The sequence below is a fragment of the Neolamprologus multifasciatus genome, chromosome 3 (genome assembly GCF_963576455.1).
Source record: "Neolamprologus multifasciatus chromosome 3, fNeoMul1.2, whole genome shotgun sequence".
NCBI classification, from domain to species: domain Eukaryota; kingdom Metazoa; phylum Chordata; class Actinopteri; order Cichliformes; family Cichlidae; genus Neolamprologus; species Neolamprologus multifasciatus.
Window position 1 is genome coordinate 6,244,667 of NC_140441.1, and position 23,211 is coordinate 6,267,877.

The window sequence follows — 23,211 nt, forward strand, 5'->3', positions numbered from 1 at the left end:
GACCTTCCAAAAGTCTCAGACATGGTTTAATGAGCTCTCACAGATCTGCAGCCAAACAGGTCAAATTAATATAGAACAGCTGGATGAAACAAACATAACCTCTGACCTCAAAGGAGCTGTCAGACCTGTTAAGTCGTAATTTTATTTTAATTTTTTTCTTTTATGGCAAAAACAAGATGGAGGCTTCAGTTTTGGTCAGATCATGTGTTTCCTGTTTTTAAATTAAACGCACAGAAAATCCCCCAGTATGAACATTTTCTCACTTAATACATATTGTGAATGAATTTATTAACCTAGTCTTCTGAACTAGATGAGGAAAATAATTCTATTCTATTATTCACTCATCACCTACCTGACAGCTGACACCTGTTTCTCACCTGCAGATCAGTCGGGAAGATATCCGGTATGGATGATAGTTTTTCTGGGAATTCTTCTTCTTCTTCTTCTTCTTCTTCCTCTTATTATTATTTTATGGATCTAGGCAAAAATACAAAAACAGAGAATCAAACGTCGCAAACAGGTATGAGGTTCTGCAAAGTTTTCAAAGCCGAATTCTGAGTCTCCGCCTGCTGTTCCAAGAAGTCATTGCTACTGAAGAAAGAAAGATGATCAAGGACAGAAAAAACTGATGATACTGATCTTCGTCTTCAGTCTCCACAGCTGAACTGTGAATCAGGCGATCTGAAGACAGACATAAATAATCTCTTCTGAACATCCATCAGACAGCTGAATATATTAAACATCTCTGATGATCATCATGTTCAGACTCAGACCAATAGTGTGTGTCTGTGCTGTCTGTCAGTGACTCTGAACTACAGTTTATTCATCTTCAGGCTGTTCATGAGATTTACTGACACAAAGTCAAACTGTGTTACAAACATACATGAATTTCTGATCTCAGAGTCAGTGAGTGTTTTTGTGTTGGAGCTTCAGGTTTGGCAAATTAAATAGAACTATTTTATGTTGGTGAAATATAAAATATTTTGAAGGTAATAAATATGATTTTATTTATTACCTTCATTTGACTTTTTTTTTTTTTTTACGTACATAAAATGGTTTGTATAAAAATCTACATTTTAGCTGACATTACTTTTGTTTAGTTTTTTAATCCATCTTTAATTGTGGGTTGTTTTGTTATTATTTTTGTTGTTGTTGTTTGGTTGGGGTTTTTTTGCCTGTCACGTTTGGTACTTTAGCAATCAGAATTGTTGTCTGAAGGCCAAAGATGCCCAACTGATTTATTTTTCCAAGTGTTTAGAATAGAATAGAATAATCCTTTAATTGTCCCACAAGGGGAAATTTGCTATGTTGGTCCACTTGATTGATCTTAATTGTATTTATTTATTTATTTATTTATTGTAAGTTGTTACAAACTGGACAGACTGGGGGATAGGAAAGAAAAAAAAAGAAAGTAAGAAAAGAATAAAGGGATATTTTTATTTTATTTTTAACAACACTTTTATTAACAACAAAAAAAACATCAGGACATCACAAGTTTTGTCACAAAAGAAAAAAGAAAATGGGTTGAAATATAATTGACCATCTACAACAGAACACACCATATTCTTAAAACACCACTGAGAAGATTCAGATTCTTACTCTGGATGGCATTACCTTGGCCTCCAGTAACGCTGTGAGGAACTTTGGAGTCATTTTTGACCAGGATATGTCCTGGTTCTTCTGTTTTTGCATTGTTGATTTGTTTTTCACCGAAGCAGCTGATAAAGCACAATGGAATACAATGTTGCCTCTTTCTTGTAAGATTCTATAATAGAATGAAACAATAATGCCAGTTATAAATAAAGACAATACATTGAAGGAATTACGAAACACTCATTTTATTTCTATTAGATCTGAAAATGTTGTGTAATACTACAACCTGAAATGACAAATAGATTGTGTTTGCCTGTACAGGAGATAAAGGAAAAAAATCTAACAGCTGTGAAGTGGAATAGTCCAAATCACCAAAGTAAATTGGACCTGGGCTTGTTGCAGGATCTGACTCCACTCTGTATGCTCGTCTGACCCTTTCACTTTAACTTCAAGGAACTTTAAGAAGTCTAGACGCTTTTCTTTCTAAGGTCCAAATACTATGATGACCTGGATGACTGAGAACCTTCACAGATATCCCACACTCAGTGTACCAAACACACTGTGTACAGGACTTTGTTTGGTGTTTGTATAGATGAAAATTATGCAAACTGCTGACCTACTGAATCAGCTGATCAGCTGCCTTTTTTCTGAGCTGCAGTCAGACTAAACAGGATGTGCTCTGTGCAGCACCTGCATGCAAAACAGAAGCAAAGCTGTTCCTGTGAAATGAAACTGAAAGCCTCTCTGAGCGTCTCCCTGTAGAAAATGAAGACTGAGCTCAGTCAGATCACTCAGCCTGCAGACAAAATGGAGGAGTGTTTGAGACATGCAGATAAACAGTCACAGCTTTGTGTCGGCCTCTGGGCCGTCCTGTTGTCATGTTATCAAGTGCACGACGGCTCTCTGCACACACTTTGACTCCTTATTCACATTTTCTCATCCCTCAGGTCCTCATCTCTGTGGACCTGAGGGATGGAACAAGGATGGAAATAAATAAACATCCAAGCCAAGAGTTGAGAACGGGATTTAAATAAGAAACTTTTCACGACTGCCATCATTTTATTTTATAGGAAATTCAGTTTAACATATTTATAGCACAGAGGAGCAAACTGATTCTCTTTACCAAGATTTTAAAGCTACTGTAAGTTTTCCTGACCGTAAAAAATATATATTTCATTCATTTGGTTTAGTATGAGTGGCCATGGCAGAGGTCTTCATCAACAGGAAAATCTGTAAACACAGCTAAAAGTTCAACACCTCCTTCACAATCTCCAAAAAACTTACATTGTGCTGATTGGGAGTCTTTGCCAGGCCAATTCTGGCCCCCGGGCCTTGTGTTTGACACCCCTGCACTCGACTTTACAGCTTTGAAAACTAATTTAAGAAAAGACAAAATAATAAAACTCAGAAAATAAAGTAAATGACAATTTTAAATATACTCATAGAGGCTTTTTATTTTCAGGCTCTGGTTGTTTGAGGCTGTCAGACACTCAGTTATTGATGATGATGCTTGAATTCAAACAGATGGACAACATGAAAGATAAGGAAATCCCTGAGCACTGTGCAGAGGACTCTGAGGACTTAGACTCTGTGAGAGCTGCAAGATTATAAAGTGACCTCTGTATGTGCACATCTTAAATCTTAAATCTAAGACAGTAAATGAAACTTTCTGCAGTCACAGTGAAACAGTCTTTGTAATTCACATGTGTGACTCGTTTAAGTTTTCTTCTCCTAACAATGAAAAGGAGAGACCTTTAGACCTTTAGCACACAGGTAACGACTCCACTGAGAATAAAGGTGTGTCTTAAACATGTTGAAGCATGTCTAGTGCAATGATTGTAGTCTGCTCGGGAGCAGCAGGAGTTGTGTTTGCTGTTTTCCTCATTTGGAAAATATAATAAGACTCTCAAACTGATCAATGCAGGTGGGGGCACAGGTCCCTGGCTGGCCAATCATCTGTGAGCCTTGGAACGCTGGAATTTCCAAACAGGAAGGCTGGCCTACTTACTCCGAAGCCAGGGGCCGTAACAGATAAATTATCACAAAGGTTGGTTATTGTTATGGGAAATAGTCTAGTATATCCTCACATTTAGATTTATGTGTTTGGCATCTCACTGTATGAATTAGTATAACATTTGTTACCTTAGATGAAGTATGTGTATGTGTCAGCTAGCGATGGGTACCGGTATTCGGTGCCAATATGGCACCGGTTCTGACATAAACAGTAGTAACCAGACCGAAAAGCAGCACACATTTTGGTGCTTTGTTTTCCTGAGATGTCATACACTTCAGATTCTAGCCAATCATTTTACCTTTCCAAGTATAGTAGGCGGGTCCAGGTACGTACGTTCTTTTAGAGCAGAGCTACAGATTAAAAATGCCCAAGGTGAAACGGTCAAAAGTCTGGCTGTACTTCACAGCAAAAGATGCAAACTCAGCAGCTGCAACAAGTGCTTTAAGCTGATACTGTGATACTGTCAAAGGAGGTAACACCTCAAATCTGATGAAACACCTGGCGATGTATAGCATTTTGTTAAAAGCCGAGAAATGCACCGTATTTGATAGCTTGCTGCGAGACCTCACACCGAGCACATCTACTGCAGGTGTGGTGCCTGTTATTGGACCCGGAGTTAGCAACATCCCCCAAAAACCCGAAGAGGAGAGTCCTGGCCCCTAGCCCTGCCAGTGTAGCAGAAATGATGAGGATGATGATGCAGCAGCAGCCGTTCTTCTCTGCGTGAGTAGCTTAATGTTGTTCGTGTGTAATTTACGTTGAGTAGGCTAACCACGTTATTACATTAATGCATGTAAGGTGAACTAGCAAACATCATCATAGCTACATGCGGCTGTCTTCTTGTTTGATGGCAGATACTCCCTTCACCCTGGCCAAAAAGGCTAAAATGACCAAAGAAAAAGTGGAAAACAGTTAAACATGAGAGGTTTTTAGACAAAATTGGTGTATTTTCCATTGTTTAAGCTGCTTCCAGCCAAGAGTGAAACCATATATGCCCCATAGCTGCAGAAAAGGCCAAAATTGTTATCTTTTTACAAAAAAACAGCTAAACAGGAGAAGTTTTTGGACAAAGTTTGTGTTTTCCATTCTTTAAGCACCAGTTTGAGCACTGTTTCAAAAGTACCGGTTTGGCACCGGTATCGGATAAAACCTAAACGATACCTATCCCTAGTGTCAACCTGACCTTGTGAAAACTGCTTAACTTTGCTTAACAATGTTTCACTGTGTTATCTACTAACTGTTAGATGGACAATACTTCCAAGAGGACCAGCTTCTGGGAAAAGATAGTGGGAGTTGCTCTCTGCCGTCTAGCAACCCGTGAGACAGAAATCTATTGTAACTGGGAAGATACGGAGAGCTTTGTGTGAGGGTTTAAAAAAGGAACGGAGATGCCCCAAGGGGACAGTGCTCATAACTTAGACCTGTGATGCTTTGTTGTGCATTTTTGCTCTCCTGCATGCAGTAATAAATAGCTTGACCACAGCTCTTTCGTGTTGCAGATTTTATTCATCAGAAAAATTCCATGACATTATGTAAAGAGAAAAGAGCAATGGCCCTGTGGAACTCCTTTGTATACTGGGAGAAAAGTGGAAGAAGACCCAGTAGCATGGACACACTGTGTTCTTGCTGACAATTATTTGATAACCAACTTATAGCATTTAGAAATAGACCAATACTGTTTAGTCTATTTACTGAAATGACATGGACATGGTCAACTGTATCAAACGCCTTTGAGAAGTCAAGAAAAAGAGCAGCACATATTTTTTGCAGTCCTTTGAATCAAAAATCACATTAAACACATTAATACCAGCAGGTAATGTGCTGTGATTTTTTCTGAATCCCGACTGATGTTGGGAAAGAACTGAAATTTTATCCAAAAAATATTTCAGTTTTTCACTTATAAGCTTTTCTAGAACTTTAAAGTTCTAAAAGTTTCAGTCACAAACACAAACATCCTGCACTGAAGCTTCTCTGTGTGGTTTAAAGACACTGAATGATGCTTTTACTGCCTTACTTTCAGTTAATGTATTTTGTTTTGCACTATGCATATTTTATATGCCATTAGGTCATTTATTGTGAAAATTCTCACGTAGGAACCATTGTACTGCATGTTGGTTCCACTGGTGCACCTGAGGGAGATGCACGCCCATGTTGATGTGCACGCCCATGCAGTGGCGGTCCTAGCCCCCTCTGCCCCCCCCCCCCCCCACACACACACACACACACATACATATGAAGAGGGAGAGAGTATGCATAGTATGCAAACGGCTACTAAACATCATACTTCGTCATACAATGAGAACAGGACAAATCAACAATTGACACTGACTAATTAATTTTATATTATTGTATATATTGTTTGGAGTTTAGTCTGTTACTGTTACTATTTGTACCATTTCTCCTTGGAGGAACTGTAACCCACATAATTTCCTTAGGGATTAAGAAAGTATTCTGATTGTTAATGTTTTAGGATACATGACCTGCCATTATCCAATGACACATCTGCTTACCTGTGTCTTTTGCTCGTTCCTCCTTGTAGGAGCCATAATTAAATGTATTGAATTTTAAAGATCACCGGGTTTTATTTGTTTGGTTGCTATGGTAATGTGTAACAGGAGTCACGTGGATGCTAGCGGCGACATTAAGAGGGCGTTGTCAGTCGGTCATTCACTGGTTTGCTTTTGACAGAGAGGAGGGCTGGGTAGCCGTAGTTTTTGTTGACCGCAGCACAACGAGTTTCCCCTTGTTGCATTAGAGCCTGTGATGTTTTAAGAGTTTGAATCGCGAGCCGATCACATTGCTCTGTAAACTTTTCAAGCACTTTAATAAACAAGCAAGCAATTCCACCTCTCCATTACTGCGTAAAGTTGACAGCGCGTCAGGCAAATCGGCAGGCTCCATCCCCGGCCTCTAGCGACTGTGGAAGTCGCTACACTCCTCTTCTTTTCTCTTTTTTTAACTTTAAAAACGGGTTGTGTGTGAGACTTTAAATGAACAAAATATAAAATATACATTTTAAATTGTTATTGATCCCTTTACCCCGAGTCCTAAAGTGTATATTTATTTTTTTTACTCTTAAATATTTATTGTTTGTTTTCTTGCACTGCTGTAACTGGAGCCTCATCGTCTCGTCTCTCTATATACTGGACTGTATGTAGCGGAGATGACAATAAAGTTTACTTTGACTTCAGCAGCGAGCAGTCGCACCGAGGGCTCTCGCTCACTTGCATACAGAATTTCGAAAAAACATCGGTGCAAATTATAAGTCTGTATCATGATGTCTGGTGTTTTCGTGTTTGTTGATTTGTTTTTATTTTGTTTTATTTTGCGAGCTGGTTATTAGATGCTGCCCCAGCCAGCCAGAGAATCCCCCGCCGTAATTTGTAATTTTGAGAGTTGGTAATTTTTGCTGCTCCAGCCAATCCCCCGCCGCCCCGCCCTCTCCTCCCTGTGCCGCAAGCAGCAGGCGCACCTCGCAAAACGGAGGGCGCCCTTACTCCCATGGGCGATAGAAAATCGATCGGTGCCTGTGCCATTCCCAATATGGGTTCGCATGATGTCGGGGCAGCATGAGTACAAGCATTTTTTTTTTACCGATGCCCCCCCGGGCAACTGCCCGTGTCGCCCGTATCTAAAATCGCTACTGCGCCCATGGCAAGTTGAAGCAAGAGAAGCCAATTTAATTCAGAGAAAGTTGTTTCTTAAAAGTATCTGTAAAGAGCTCATTTCTGCCTCAAAGCATGGCTCAGCCAGCGAGGCATGTTTGTATGTTATATAGATCATGTTATGTCTTTATTTCACTCGTCTTACTATTTCATTGAATTTTATGTTATGTTTTAGTTCGACGGTGGCGTAGTTTGTGATCAAGGTGAAGCTGTAACAACCCCAAGACCTTACAACTAACATTAAAGCCAACTTCATGCCATCAGTAAAAGAACTCTTTATTGACTTTAAGAGGTAGAAGTGATAGATGCTCTGGCTGTTTTTAGGTTGAGGTGGTTTAGTATTTATTCTTTGTTTTCATCAGTGAAGAGAGGTGTGTCATTTAGCCACAACCAAACAGGAACAAGTTAAATTTTGTATTTGTAGTTTATTAATCCTGCAGAGAAACTGCTCACTGCTGTGGGAACAAAAGCCAACAAACATCAAGTCAATGAACTGACTTCCAGTAAGTAGTTCTGGGTCATCAGAGTCTAATTCAGTGCTAAAAAGGACACAAAACATCTGTTACATGTAAAATCTGTAACATGTGGATGTCCTCTGGTCTGAGGTGCTGGGGGGACCAGTTAAAGACCAGCAGCTGGATGTCAGTGGTTGGACTGGTGGACTACTTCAGTGAAGAGTAGACGACGTCTGGCTCTGGTTTAAAGTCTGAACACAAACACAGTTCAAACAACAGGAAACATGATTACAAGCTTTGCAGTTCAATCAAGACCTCCAATCTCCACCTCTCTGCATCACACAGTCCCAGTTCAGACTTTACTGGGAACCAGCTCAGATACAAATCACAGAGCTTCCACGGTGCTCACACTTTAACTGCTTCTTCAAACCTGGAGCCCACAGATCTGTGCTGATCTTTAACTTTGTACATGTGGTTTCTTCTAGTGTGGGTTTAGTGTTTCTTTCTCTCAGCTTCAGTTCTTACTTTGAGTTTGTCAAAGTTCCCTCTGTGTTCCCTGTCTGTCCTCCCTCCGCCTCGTCTGTTCCCTGTTTTACTTCAGTTATGTCTCGCTGTTCTTGGTTTCACTGACTGAGTTTGACTTCCAGCTAATAAAGCTCATATTTTCCTCCCTCTGACCTCTGTCATCCTCTTTCATAAATTATAACACATCCTTCATCACATGAGACACAAAGGGTTTCTACATCATTATCTGAGGTTTCTTCAAAGCTTTTCTTCTCTTGTTCAAGAGAAGAAAAGCTTTGAAGATACTAACCCCAAACATGGGGTTAGTATCTTGCCCAAGGATATTTGGCATGCAGCCAGGAGGCAGCCTGGGATCGAACCACCGACCTTCTGATTAGTATGGCTACATGTAGTGCACTGTGTACCTGGATGGTCTGCTGATAACTGGGACTTCACCCAAATATTCTGATATTTGTCTTGTTTGACATCTTGCTCACTCACAGCAGTTAATATTTTTTAGTTCAAATCTTATGACTTTATCACTTTATTTGTGACTTTATTTCTCTTATTTCTCTTTTTATTTTTAATTTAAAAAAATGTTAATTTTAAACACTTAAAAAAAAATCAGGTTGGCAGAAATTTGTTTTTTCCTTTCAGTTTTGTTCCATTTTAAAATGACATCAGCAGTGTTTCAGAGTTTTTCCTGCACTTAGCTTTTTATTTTGAAATTTTGGATTTTCTAAGTGTCTCCCTGTTCTCCTGCTCTGCCCTATACAGCTTGATGTGTCTTATCCTCCACAGGTCTGAGCTTGAGTAATGGTGTGGTTAGCTTAGCACAATGGCTGTGAACAGTGAGCAGCTAGCTTGTCTCTTTCCACAGTCAAAGATAAAGAGCAGCTGTACCTGGGCCTCCTTGTTCTGATGGTGGTTTGTCCATAACGGACGTATTCAGTTCTCACTGCTGAGTAGACCACAGCTGAATCAGTCTCTGTGCAATAAACACATTAAAATTACTGCAGGCACAACTGCAACAGTGCTGTGATATTATTACACATTATTTAGTTTTATGTGGCTTTTTGAAGATATTAAGTGTTGCCTTTTTATAAACCGCAGTATCTTTTCACAGTTTTTCCATCCTAACACCTCTGCTGTGAAACACTGAGTCACCACAAAGAACTGGAGTTTCTGAGAAATGCACACTGACACTCTTCACCACAGAGCTCAAAGCAAACGTTCTCACAGCATGAACACTATTATTAGACAAACACACTGCAGTGAGAAGCTCATCAACTTCACACTAACATGAGTCTGTGCATCTATCATGGTGGTTAAAGGACAGTGGGGAATGAGACCTCTTGGTCTCGATCTTTGCATTCTGATTGAAACTCTACTTGTAGCTGTGAAGCTACAGTGTTTCCTTTTTGAGCACAGATGTTCATGGCATGGATGTGTACCTGATTTTCTGCATATCCCTAGAACCTGAAGAGAGCCTTTTTCCAATTTCTAAAGCCTGCACTCACAAAGGCAGGCTCACACTTGCTTGCAAATGTTGACTGATTTGAATAAATTTGGACCAGTAAAAACACAGAACCCCTTGTAAAGTGGCACTGTAATGCAACCAAGGAAAAGTTGTGAAACTTTTTTTTTTAAAGATAACACACATTTAGCTTGCTTCTGCACTGCTATAAACTCAGGATCAGGTTGTGCAGGCTTTGTGCAGATGATATCTGAAACATCAAATCTTTCTCTGTCCCCGTCATCTGTGTTTGGTTCCTGACATGGGGCTCAAGTCCCTGTGGTAAACATGGCAAGAAAACTTGCCACTCTCTGAAATGACTATATCTTAAATGATTGGATTGCATATACTAACCCACTCCCTACATGCACACAGCACAGCACGCTGCCAACCCCCTTCCACCCAACTGCATCATCAGTAAGCCCCTTCCCCATATATACGGCACATTGTTAACGTCATTGCTAAATGCTATCGTCAACGATTTATGGTGGCAGACGTCAACAAATAGGGAAAAAAAAAAAAAATTCCTTTTCCTTACATTGCAATTATTTTACATTTACATTTTTTGCAGATAAGCTAAAGAACAGCTAACCAGATGTTTATGTTAATCCTCAACCTACCATTGCCGTCATAGACTACATCTTTTTGTAAACAATAAGCCTACAAACAGTGTTGGGGAGTAACGGAATACACAGCGGTCATTTCTGGTTTCATATGTTAGTTAGGCTATCCCCTCTCTATGCCTTCTCCAGTTTGGTGACCTGCACCACAGTCTGGTGTAGGTTTAGCTCAGTTGGATGGGCATCTATCATATATTGCATGGCTGAGAGTGGCCGGTTTGAGTATGACTTGTGGCCACCTTTTTTATTTTACTCAATTTCCATCTGGGATGAATACAGTTTCTCTGATTCTGATTGCTGGAAACCCAAACAAAACACGCAATAAGAGGCTCTAATGTAGGCGTCCTGGTAATGTTGGTGGCGTCAGTTACACAATGGACCCAGAGCCAGCACAACAGAGCCAGCAGTGCATTTCTTGGTAATTCCAACACCACTTATAAGAAGAATGGGATAGGCGAAACTTCAGTATCATCGATATACCATATTGCTGTTTTTTCGGTATTGCTGAAGCAGCTCATAGCGGTGAGAAGTGACTGTCTCACAGGGAAAAGCAGTTTACATGAATAGATGATTAAACATTTTGCTGGCAGTAATTGAAATGATTAAAGAACAACAAACTATTTATGCACCATAATTAATAATTTTATTGGGGGGTTATATTGGCTGGATCTCATTATTGGTGGGGTCATAAAACCCCTAGCGCGCCTGGGCATACTGTTAAGCAGTTAGCAAAGCTAAGCCTTCTGCTGGTAAATAGCAGAGAACATCAAGCTACTAGAATGTCTACAACACATACGGTTCTACTGCTCTTTGCTTTTCAAGGCATAAACAAGACAGACCTCAGGAACCTTTTGTCTCAGCCTTGCTTGGTGACCCTGAGCTCTACTTTCTATACTCTTCCATCATCACTGGGAAAAGTGTTTGTAAGGAGTGCTTTACACCAGTTGCTTTGGGCTGCATTGCTCTACTTTAGCAGCCCAGTGTTGCCTTTCTCAATGTTAGGATATAACTTTAGCAACTTCTGACAAGCTTGAAGTGTGTGCAAATGCTTGGATTTCTAGCGACTTCAAAAGTGGTCTGCTAGGTGCTGCCCTTGCCGCCATTGCTATTTATAGAGATCCTTCCCTGTGAACTACCCAAGTGTACATGCCTTTTGAATGAGGAGTAAAACTGGACCAAGTATTTGAGATAGTCTCTCTTTTCACCAAGGCAGACCGGTACAGCATCCGCATCACTGCAGCCGCAGCACCTATCCATCTGTCGATCCCACACCCTGTTCCCCTTGGCCGTGAACTAGACCCTGAGATACATAAATCCCTCCACTCGGGGCAGGAACTCATCCCTGACCTGTAGTGGGCACTTCATCATTTTCCAGTTTAGGACCATGGCCTACCACCTGATGAAGCCTGATGAAGCTAACAGAACCACATCATCTGCAAAGAGCAGAGATAGCTATGCCACTTGCCTATGCCTAGAAATTCTGTCCATAAAAATTTTGAACAGAAGCAATAAAAAAAAGAAAAAGAAAAAAAGAGTAGCCCTGGAGTCCATCAGTGGGTTAGACACTGCATACTCCCAAAGCACATCCACAGGACCCCCAAGATCGGACATGGTCAAATACCTTCTCCACAAAATAAATGTAGACTGGTTGGGCAAACTCCCATGCCCCTCAAATATCCTCGAGAGTGTAAAGAGCTGGTCCAGTCTTCCACGCCTGGGACAAAACTGCATTTTTCATTCTGTTTCCGAGGTTTGACTAACAGACGGACTCTCATCTCAGGATGTAGGCATAGACTTTCCAGGTGGAGACTGAGGAGTGTGATCCCCCTCTAGTTTGAGCACACCCTCCGATCCCCCTTCTTGAAGATGAAAAGCACCACCCTTGTCTGCCAATCGAGAGGTACCCCTCCTTAATTTGTTCCTTGTTTTTTGTCAGGAGAAAGTGAAGAAATAAGGGAACACATAAAATGAGCATCTTGCTGCATTTCATTGGTATTAGAGACTGCACAGCTAAATGCAGAATTTATAAAATTAGGAACTGGCTAAAGTGATACCCGTTTTGATTTCCTGCAATTGTGAAGAACAAAAAGGTTATAATTAGAATTTATAGTTAGGATTTATAAATCTTAACTCGTTTGATCTGCTCCTACAAACAAGCACAAGTAGAAATTCTGGATTTTACAGCAGCAAACACCCATTATGGTCATTCGTGCTACACAAAGCAAATAAGCAATAAACTGTTAGTCTCTTTAATCCCAATGCTCCCGGTTGCTGGGTTGAAATGGAAAACATCTGGGTTAAAGAGATGTACCGCCCGATCTGTTATTTAAATATAGAGACATGTGGTATCCACAGAAATGTCAAAATCTCAACTAAGCTCACAAAACCATTTCAACATCCACCAAACAGCTGAAATAGCAAATGATTAAAGAACAGGTAAACAGATTTTGCAAAAAGATGTAAACACAAAGTGTGGCTCGTTCACCCGAGGACACGCACACCGACATGCCATTGGGTGCTGTCTGGCAGACATCTCACAAATCCTGAAACTGCGATGTGTCATCAGTCACCATCCAAAATTCAATGAACCAGCAGCAAAAGAAGACCATGCCTCTGCTTCACATTTGAAAAACATTGTAATTAATTCTCTCTTACTTTGGCTGTTTTGCTTTCACCACGATTAAATAGCCCTTCCTGCAGAGCTCTGTTGATTAAAAACTGGTCTCGATGCAGACTGACAGTCTATTTTCTGCATTATTTGCTTGCTTATCGGGCACCAGTTTTGGACAGTGTTCAATACCGCACAAATCTCAACTTTCACAAAATATGCCAACCTTCTGTAAATGTACTTTCTTATTGTTGTGGAGGGGTTTGTATGTTCTGTGGGGTTTCTGTGTTGTCAGGAGACGTTGTTGGTAGGGTCTCCCATGGCAAATTGTTCCTGGGTGAGGAACCAGACAAAGACAAGTGGATGACCACAAAGCTGCCATCTCTTTTAAATTAGAACTGACAAACTTCCCCACAGACCACAAAGCACACATGATCACATGGCATGAACACTTTTATTAGCCTGAGCAGAAGTGAACAACAGGAAGGAGCTGCTGTGGTTTCACATGCAGAACTTCAGAAGAGTCAGAATGATATTTTACACTAGAAGACATTTGCTTTGTTTAGTCTCTCATATCAACAAATAAATTTCAATAATCCTGCTGATAACTTGTGTGGGGAGATGAGCCACATTTGGACATTGAGCTGGTTTATTGTTCTGAAATTGCACCAGACAAATCCTTCATCACCACATGAATGCACACTATGTTTTTGACTACATGACAGGGTTAGTCATCCAATAACTATTAATTATGTTTCAGTAAAAAATATTTTTCATAATTTTTTCTTTTAAGTTAGAGACAAGTTTAGAAATAAACACCATCTAATACTAATTCTTTGCAAGCTCCTTTGACCATCTAATACATCGTTTCTTTAAACCATGAATTTGAAGCAGCGATAATTATTGTGAATTATTTTTTTATGTGCACTGAAACGAAGGAATTTAGAGACTTTAATAATGTTGCCTTTATTAAAGTCATGAAAACAACTGAGAACAGATTCCACAACCGTGACTGTATTTTCTAGTGATGAATCATTGATGTTATTAAAAAAGGACAGGTTCCCAACACATTTTAAATGACATTCAACAGTCATTTTGTGTGAGATTTGCTAACCTGAGTAATAGTGAGGAAGTCTCATGTGAGAACAAACTGAACTACATCAATATCAAACTGAGTCTGAACTGTTCTCCATTTAAAGTCTTGATACACGCTCAATCCTCCAGGTGGGGAAAGTTTCTGTGATCTCAATTTAAAGGTTGCTAGTCTTTATCCAGCAACCCTGTAATGAGCTCCTCCAGTGGATTGCCATGGGTACACCGTTTGTGAGATCAGTTTTTGCAGACACACACTGAAGCCATACTTCAAGGACCAACACAAACTATTCTGCTAACAAAGAAATGATAAATATCGCAGTCTTTACATCCCTAGCTGCAAAAACATTTTTCACCCTCAGGTGCTCTGTTGTGACACGTGTCACAACCAAACCCAGGACCAGTGACATAAACACCCCCAACTGACCTCTTGATAAATATTGTAATGTAGCTACATAAGAGCTGCTACTTAATCTAGCTCTATGTCTTTAGCTTGCTAGTGAGAAACTGATTCAAGTGCCCTCTAGTTTATCTGTAACAATGTGACAACCCACCGTGGTCTACCCTAATCAATATAAAATAAATTGGACAAATCATAGTGAGAAACCCTCCTATCATCCTCGGGGTCATTTTGACCCTGCTGAATTAGAACTGATATTTCACATGTGGTGGGAGGGAATTTCCTGCAAGGACATTGACAGTTGACAGCTCATCCAAAATTAGGGAGTAGCAAACTTATAAAAGCTTCCATGACATCCCTCTATCTAAATTACTACTCTTGCTGTATTGTGTACTCTGTAATATGTGTGCTGTCTGAAAAAGCTTCACTGTCAATCAGGTTTTGGCACAACTCTTTGACGGTGAAAGTCACATAGATGAGAATGTGTCAGAGAGAGGATTGTGAATTTTAATCTAATGAGAATGAGAGTGTTGGCCCTCCTGTTGTCTCAGTCACCAGCAGACACAATGCCTTCCAAAAATGTAAAGATAATATGGTCCCTTTCCCAACTTTAAACAACAGTGGAGACTTAGTGCTTCTAATATTATCAAAATGGTTCCAGGCCCCACCAGGTATGCAGTCAGCCATGTTGAGGACCTCAAGTCATCACTTGAGATCTTTATGACACCATCGATTAAAAATACTGTCCTTCGGGTGACAAATTTAGAGGGGAGGTGTGTATATGGGGACAGTTGGAAAGACCTGGCCAAAAGAGTGATGTTGATTTGGCTGAAGGACTGTGTGTGCATAATTTCACGTGCAATAATTTTTTCACGTATCATGCCTTGGATGAGGAATTGCTCAAAAGGAAGTTTACCATGTTAGGGATAGTGAGAAAGAACAAGCCTGAGCTTCCTTCTGAACTTCTTGCTGGAAGAAGAGCAGGAAGGTAACATCTTCAGCGTTTGCCTTCACTGAAAAAGCAACTCTAGTCTCCTATTGGCTCAAGAAAAGGAAAAATGTCCTGCTGTTCAGCACAATGGACAAACAGAGTAGAGGACGATTTTCTGCACAACAGAGGATGTGTACAAAAAAAAAACTTAATTGTTGGACAAGAACTGTTACATATTCTGACTATTTTACTGATGTTTTCACAATTTTCTGTTTCACAAATGGTTGAATTTCACCACAAACACACCTAAAACAAAAACAAAACAAAAAACTCTGCCATTGTCGATCTCAAGCCTGGATAAGAAAAGAGGGGTGAATGAAAGTGATGTCGTGGTGACACAACAAAGGGTCCTGGGTCACAAGAAAACAGGATTCATTCTAAAGGACATGGATGGGCACATAAAATTTAAAAAAAAAAAAAAAAAAAAAAAAAAAAAACATGGATTAAAGATTTTGAAGATACAGTGGGGCAAAAAAGTATTTAGTCAGCCACCAATTGTGCAAGTTCCCCCACTTAAAATGATGACAGAGGTCAGTAATTTGCACCAGAGGTACACTTCAACTGTGAGAGACAGAATGTGAAAAAAAAATCCATGAATTCACATGGTAGGATTTGTAAAGAATTTATTAAGTATTAGAGTTTTATCTGTAGACTAATGGTCTGTGTGCAGAGTTTACCGTTTGTTTCCTTTCTATCAGAAACAGGATGTTGGACGACTGCAGAGCTGTTAGCTTCAGTTAACCACAGACCAGAAACACACAGTCCAGCTCACAGTGAACAACACTCAGTAAGTACAGAGGGAAACATTCATGGTTATATTTGGTTTTGATCTTTGAAATCTAAATGAACACTGGAGACAGTCTATCACTAAGTGTGTAAACAGAAGTATTAATTTAAACTCTTTCAGGGGTAAATTCTGGCAGCAGATTAGTAAAATGCTTAATTAAACATTTTTAATATATTTTTTTCTATTTTATAACTGAATTTAAACCATCCATCACATGATAACAGGAAGAAATAGTGCTCATAAACATAAATCTAATTCTACCCATCATCCTGAAACCCAGGCCAAAGGAAATGTCCTCAAATATTATATTATATTACCAAGCAGCGTCACAGTGCCTACATCCATCTTTCACTGATGGAGCAGACACTGGGCTCGCTCATGTTATAGTTATCCAAGAAAAAAATAACAGGAGTTTAAACTATTGTGAACCTCAACATGAGTCAGTTATATTTGTGTTTCAAATCAGAAACAAAGTTTTAACAGGACATGTAGGTTATTACTGAAATAAAAGGCTTGACATCAAAGTTTATGTGGAAGTTTTACAAACATGTAAAACTTTAAGTGAAGTGAAGCTGAAATGTTCAACCTTCAAATGTGTGTAAATGTTAACATGTCCATCGAAACCAAACACAATTTAAAATGAATGAATTTATAAAATCCATAAAGTCTGTGTCTCACCTTCACGTTTCCTGTGAACACATGTTCTCACCAGCAGAACCAGTAACACCAGTAGAACCACAACACAGACTGATCCAAAACATGACAACACAGGTATGAGAGGGGAACCAGGAGGTGGTGTGTTTCTCTCTAAAATAAAGCAAACACAGTCATTAAGTTGTCGTCACATTGTGAATGTTGAAAGCTGCAGAAACACAGACAGGTGAGTGTGTCACCTGTGACAGTGATCCAGCTGGATGGAGACTCTCCATGACCACTGATGTCACACTTGTAGAGGCCTTCATCAGACCTGGAAACATGCTGGATGGTCATGTGACCTGTAGGCTGCTTCCTGATGAGGGAGCCATCTTTATAGAAAGCAGCTGGGAGGTTGGAGGGAGTGGTCTTTGTTTTACAGAGCAGAGTGACGTCATCTCCCTCCATCACAGGGAGGACAGGACTCTGCAGGATCACTGATCCACCTCAACACAGAGACAAACTACAGCATTTCATCCATTTACACACAGCTTCATCAACACTAACTCCACACACTCAGCTTACCAGTGACTGTCAGGTTAACCATGTTACTGATGGGACCCTCTCTGGACTCACACCAGTAAACTCCACTGTCCAGTGGGTACATGTAACCGATGTCACAGGAAGAACCATTTAATCTTCCCCACCCATCTCCACACTGAGTCCTCTGTCGTTTGCTTGTGTTTCTCCTCAGAGTCCATCCAGCAGAGCTGTCGTCCTCCTCACAGCTCAGAGACACAAAGTCTCCTTCAAAGATCTGAGAGCTGCTGGGACTCACAGTCAGACGAGCTGTGAGGGTTGCAATGAAAAACTGATGATCTGTCAGACTTTACATTGTGAAACATGAACCCCATCAGGTCATATCAGTGAGCATTTGTCAGGTTTAAACTGTGACAGAAGAAGGTTACTGACCTTGGTTTGTTGTGCAGCTCAGCAGTGAGATCAGAACTAAAGAGAAATGACACTCAGGTTGATTTGAGGTGAACATCAAGAACAACTCCACACAAACAGCTGACAAACACACAAACTCGTCGCTCTCTGATATATCTGCTCATTTTCTATTTGATTCCAGAAACAAATTTTAGTAAAGTTTGACAAAAGAGTAAAAAAAAAATCCATCCATTTGCTTATTATTATCCTTTTCAGGGTTGTGTTGGGTCCTGGAGCCTATCCCAGCTGTCATAGGGCAAGAGGCAGGGTACACCCTGGATAGGTTGCAGGTCTAACACATAGAGACAGACAACCATCAACCTATGAATTTATCAATTGGATTAATCAATTAACCTATCACCACAAGCTGCATGTTTTTGGTCGGTAGGAGGAAGCCTGAGTACCTGGAGAGAACCCACACAAACTCCACACATTCCTGATTGTGGAATTGAACTAAGAATTCCACAATCAGGAACTAAGAACCTTCTTGCTGTGCGGCAACAGTGCTAACCACCATGCTGCCTAAAAAAAAAAAAAAGTATTGATGATTGAAAAAAGGAGAAAGAGCATCATTCATTGTTCATATTTTTGAGGAAAATGTGGAGTCCAGCTGTCAGTGGTTGACATGTGACATGTTACTGACCAACTGCAAGTTTTCTGTGGCAAGAAACAGATTTTAAACAGTCTCTGCTTCTTTTTACCTTAAGAGCGCTTTAAACCATCAGTATTGCTACTGTAGGTGCACTGTGGAGATATAGAGAAAAATGTGCACTAATTGTAAGTATTACTGTTACACTGTCCAGCTGTGTTGATATAATGAGTGAATGATTTGATCTTTTCACTGCCTGCTGTGTTTCCTCGACTCCTGAGCAAAGATAAAGAAGTCAGTTCAGACCTGCAGTTGGTCCTCGTGGTGTTTTGAACTTGAATTCAGCCTGATTTGTTTTTCATGTCTTCTCCTCCATCATCAGTTATCAGGAGAGCAGACAGTCAAAGTACAAGAATTCAAACAAACACAGAGATTCTACTTACAGAGCAGACACAGCACAGATGTTTCCTTCATCGTCCTTCTCACTCATTTGAGCTTTTTTTCATTTCTCTCACTGACACCAAGTAAAGCCCGCCCTCTTCCTCTGAGCACCAGCTTTCTATTGGTTCAAACACAGAGGTGGGGGACTCACTTATTTTCCTCTGAAGCTGTCTTGTTCCTTTGTTAGTACAGAGACAGTTGGTACAACTACGCTACCAGCGATAGTGATGCATGAATCATTAACAAAACTATTCTGAAATATACAGACAGTCCCATTGCCCGTGTATTTAAAAACATTAAATGTTTTATGTGAGGATTAATAAATCACATCATACTCAGTGAAACTTCTGAGTTTATTCACAAACGTTAAAGAGAATAAAGTTGTCTCTTTTCTCAGTGATCTGTAGTTTGGTTGATGAACAAATCCATTTCCATGCTGTTGGAGCTTAGACAGTTTAGGCCATATTTAAGTATTTTTATGATCTTTAATTTGAGTTTCTAGTTATAATCTTGATTGTTTTATGTTGTAATGTAACATAATATGCTCCACAAATTTGTCCTGCTTTGTTAATCTGTTGGCTTGTTTTAAAGTGTGGGTAGGTATCATGAAGCGGGTGTGTGAGGCACGAGCGGGTGATGAAAGGTTCAGCAAGTAAGCAGGACGTGGAGCAACAGTTTTATGACCGTTGATGTTTATTGTTGCTTAGTTAGAAACTAACAGTATGTTAACTGTACTTTTGGTTTGTATGGAGCAAATAAATGCTTTCTCCTTTATATTCACCTCGTGTTTGAGACAAAGGTATAAAAGCCATCTAAGAAAGGCCAGAGTCAGAAACGTTACGTCCCGCAGAAGCGACAAAGAAGGACGGAAGATTGCTGCTACACATGTAGTGGACGTCCCCCTCAGTGAGAGAGACAGATATGAGCCGTCTCCATCATGAACAGTTTTGTTAAAGTCCACAAACGGCAGCATCTTATGATGTCAGGTGTAACAGAGATAATGACATTTTTCATTTTTACGGACACTTAAATAAATTCACAGCATAAATTAGTGTGAGATATCAGAGCTCACTCACAGGAGTCCTCCCTCCATGGTCTGCATATTCCAGCTGTGGCCACGCCTCTTTTCTACCAGAAGGTAAAAGGACTCCTAAAGGATCAACCTTTGCATGATTCCAGCTCCTCCTACAGCCTCCTCTCTCCTTCTGCCAGGAAGTCTGAGCTCTAGTTTCGGTGAGACTCTATCGCTGTGTCCCAATTCAGGGTATGCGCGCTTGAAGTACGCATTTCAAGTGCGATCACGTCACCGCCACGCGACGACGGCTGTCCCAATTCGAAGTGTACTTGAAATGCATACTCCAAATGCGCCATCGATTTCCCCAAATATCAAGCGTGGTCCGGTGCACGCTTCGTGGTCCCATATATCCCACAATTCATAGCGCGCGGTGGGTGTGGATAATTTTGCCGCAAAATACGGCAGAAGGGAACGGCCGAAAAGTGAACTGTCAAAAGTAAGTACTGAATATGACGTCACTTATTCATGTGCGAATGTTTAATAATGAAGAACATTAAAACATTGCTGTTGGCCACATGTCGGCAAAGTTATGTGACACTAGTGATGTTTGTACTTTCAGCGTTAACTTGGTTTTAAAGCCACTACTTCTAAATATACATATAGTCGACCTTAATCTTACAGAGAATCTGATGATTTTATGGATAATTAAAGTCAGTCATATACAGTGTTGGGAAGGTTACTTTTAAAATGTATTCCATTACAGATTACAGAATACATGTCCCAAAATGTATTCTGTAACGTATTCCGTTACGTTACTCATTGAGAGTAACGTATTCTGAATACTTTGGATTACTTAATATATTATCATGCTGTTTACAACTACATGAATGTACTATTGCTGTGATTTATTACTGTTACTGAAGGTCCGCGGCTCCGAACCGTAGTAAAGGGACCTCTGGCTAATACGGTGGGTTCTGTGTCGGCTCGTAGCTGAAAACTAGCTTTACTTTGTTGTCTGGGTCAACTTTGCTAGCAGAGACAGAGAGAGGCGTTGAAAGGCTGCTCCAACAGAACTTATTGTTTTTGGAGGAAAACACGAACACGGTGTACAGTCGAGTCTTAATAGCTTACTTACAACTGGGCTCGTCAGGCTCTCTTCTTGGCTGCAGTAGTTATTATTATATTTACATGCTTCCAGCTCCCGTTTCTGCTCGATGACAGCTCGTACTTTTCCTTTTTCTCCCTCCCTCGCTCACAGACACATAACGTGTATGGCAGTCCATTCTCCCTGCAGCACGGACTACACTGCCCATGATGCTACATTCTTTAGAGCTATACCTGTAGCATTCTGCCTGTTAGCTTAGCACAGCAACAACAACAGGCGCTCTCTCACCCAGTAAACACGCAGATAGAGAGCGTCACCCTGTAACCATGGCAACCGTAACGCTGCCGCCTGGAACAACAGAACGTAGCTGTCAAACAAAACCCAAACAGTCCTGACCCGCCACAATATGAAACAGGGAAGTACCGCCGTGTAATCCATTTATTTCAACAAAGTAACTGTAATCTAAATACCACCTTTTTAAACAGTAACTGTAACGGAATACAGTTACTCATATTTTGTATTTTAAATACGTAACGGCGGTACATGTATTCCGTTACTCCCCAACACTGGTCATATATCCACAAACACAACAAGCTGAAAGTCAGTGATATATATATATATATATATATATATATATATATATATATATATATATATATATATATATATATCATAATAATCTGACAATACTATAATATTGGCCATATTATATTTACATTACCACAGTGAGATGACTTTAGTCTCATGAACAACATTAGCTAATTGTTATTTACTAGCTAATCTTATATGACTGTTCAGTACAGAAATGAAGCCCAACAATCATGTTTTACAGTCCTGTGGTCTCAGCCTCAGATACTCAACTAATCAAAGTGATGTCATGACAAAAATGAATGACCAACAAAACGTTTTTCTCCTTCATTTCTGTCAAACAAAGCTGTATGTAACGTTTCTCGCGATTAGTATCATTGTTGCTGGGCAACCTGAACAGCGCAACGAAGGCTAGACCGTCCCATTTCACAAGCCTCTCACTTCCGCACTTCTCGTACTTATAGTACGCACCGTATGTAGTACGCGTAGTGTGCGTACTTCAAGCGTGCAGACCCTGAAATGGGACACAGCTATCGACTGTATCTAGATGTTACTGATTAGCAGGTATCCGTGTGAGGATATTCACCAGAAGCCTCTCCCACTTGCACTGGGCTCCTGCAGCTTATATTACCTCTGGAGGGTAATTGGTGGTAAATGAGGGCAGATGAGCAGCAGGTGTGTCCTAAAGAAGAAGGCAGGGGGAGAGAGAGACAAGGGGAGGGACAAGAAAGAAGGAGGAGGAGAGGAAGAGGACAACACCACGCCCACACACTCCCACAGCCTCACAGGACGTAACACCTCAGTATATGAGAAAAATCCACAGTGTTAATAACAAACACACAGAGACATCAAATCTACATTTAAATCTGTGGTGACATGTAGCATGATAAACTTCACATGATTTATCTTCTCTGCCAATGACACAAATTAAAAAAGGAATCATTTAAAGTGAAGAAACGAGCACAGCATCCCAGGATGAAAAGATGGTCTCCAAACTGATGGGTCACAATCCTTTTATTGAACAGCCTTGAATGTGATCACACCGTAAAAGCTACAAAATGTACACAATAAAATTACCATTGGTAACTCAAACCTTTAACCTTTTTCTTTATTAATCATAAATGAATTCATTACTTTAAATGATTACACCTTTAACCCTTTAAGACCTACCATAGAACCAAGTCCGCCAGAGCTTATATTATATGTTTACATGCTGTGGAGCCATTTTTGGGAGCATTTCAAGTTGCTATACATCAATACAACTGTTATAGCCCATATTTTAATAATATGTATGCATTAAGTCCATAGTAACTCATACATTTCAAAAAAGTCCAATAAACTACAAAAAAATTGAAAATCGTTTTTGTTTTTTAACATATATTTCTAGTTAAAGAAATTTAAGAGGTTTATCCCTCAAAACTGTAAATACAAAAAAGTTGTTTTTTGTAATATATATAGTTTCCCACCACAGGAAATTAATTTTGAGTGTCTTCATAGTTTTATTTTTGAAATACACCAATTTTTATATACTGCAGGAAAAACGAAAATCATCAAAATAAACTATTTCCAGCAGTGCAATTTGAGTTCTAAACATCCCAGAAACGA

At 40.0% G+C, this 23,211-nt stretch overlaps 2 protein-coding genes across 3 annotated transcripts in view; one reads left to right on the forward strand and one right to left on the reverse strand.

The window, feature by feature from the left end:
* The window catches only part of LOC146521260 (polymeric immunoglobulin receptor-like), a 525,395-nt gene that overhangs the window by 461,089 nt on the left and 41,095 nt on the right, over window positions 1-23,211 (forward strand). For both annotated transcript variants that reach the window (XM_085154961.1, XM_085154962.1), the window contains one exon: window positions 384-676. In XM_085154961.1, coding sequence (XP_085011087.1) covers window positions 384-481 — 98 coding nt within the window. In that variant the 3' untranslated portion in view covers window positions 482-676. The remainder of the gene's footprint in view (window positions 1-383; window positions 677-23,211) is intronic.
* Window positions 15,673-18,304, reverse strand: LOC146521282 (low affinity immunoglobulin gamma Fc region receptor II-like). Its single transcript, XM_085148889.1, has 5 exons — window positions 17,851-18,304; window positions 17,464-17,727; window positions 17,139-17,384; window positions 16,924-17,052; window positions 15,673-15,704 (listed from the first exon to the last, which is right to left on the reverse strand). Exons 1-5 carry the CDS (start codon window positions 17,924-17,926, stop codon window positions 15,673-15,675), a joined length of 747 nt encoding a protein of 248 aa, XP_085005015.1. The 5' UTR covers window positions 17,927-18,304.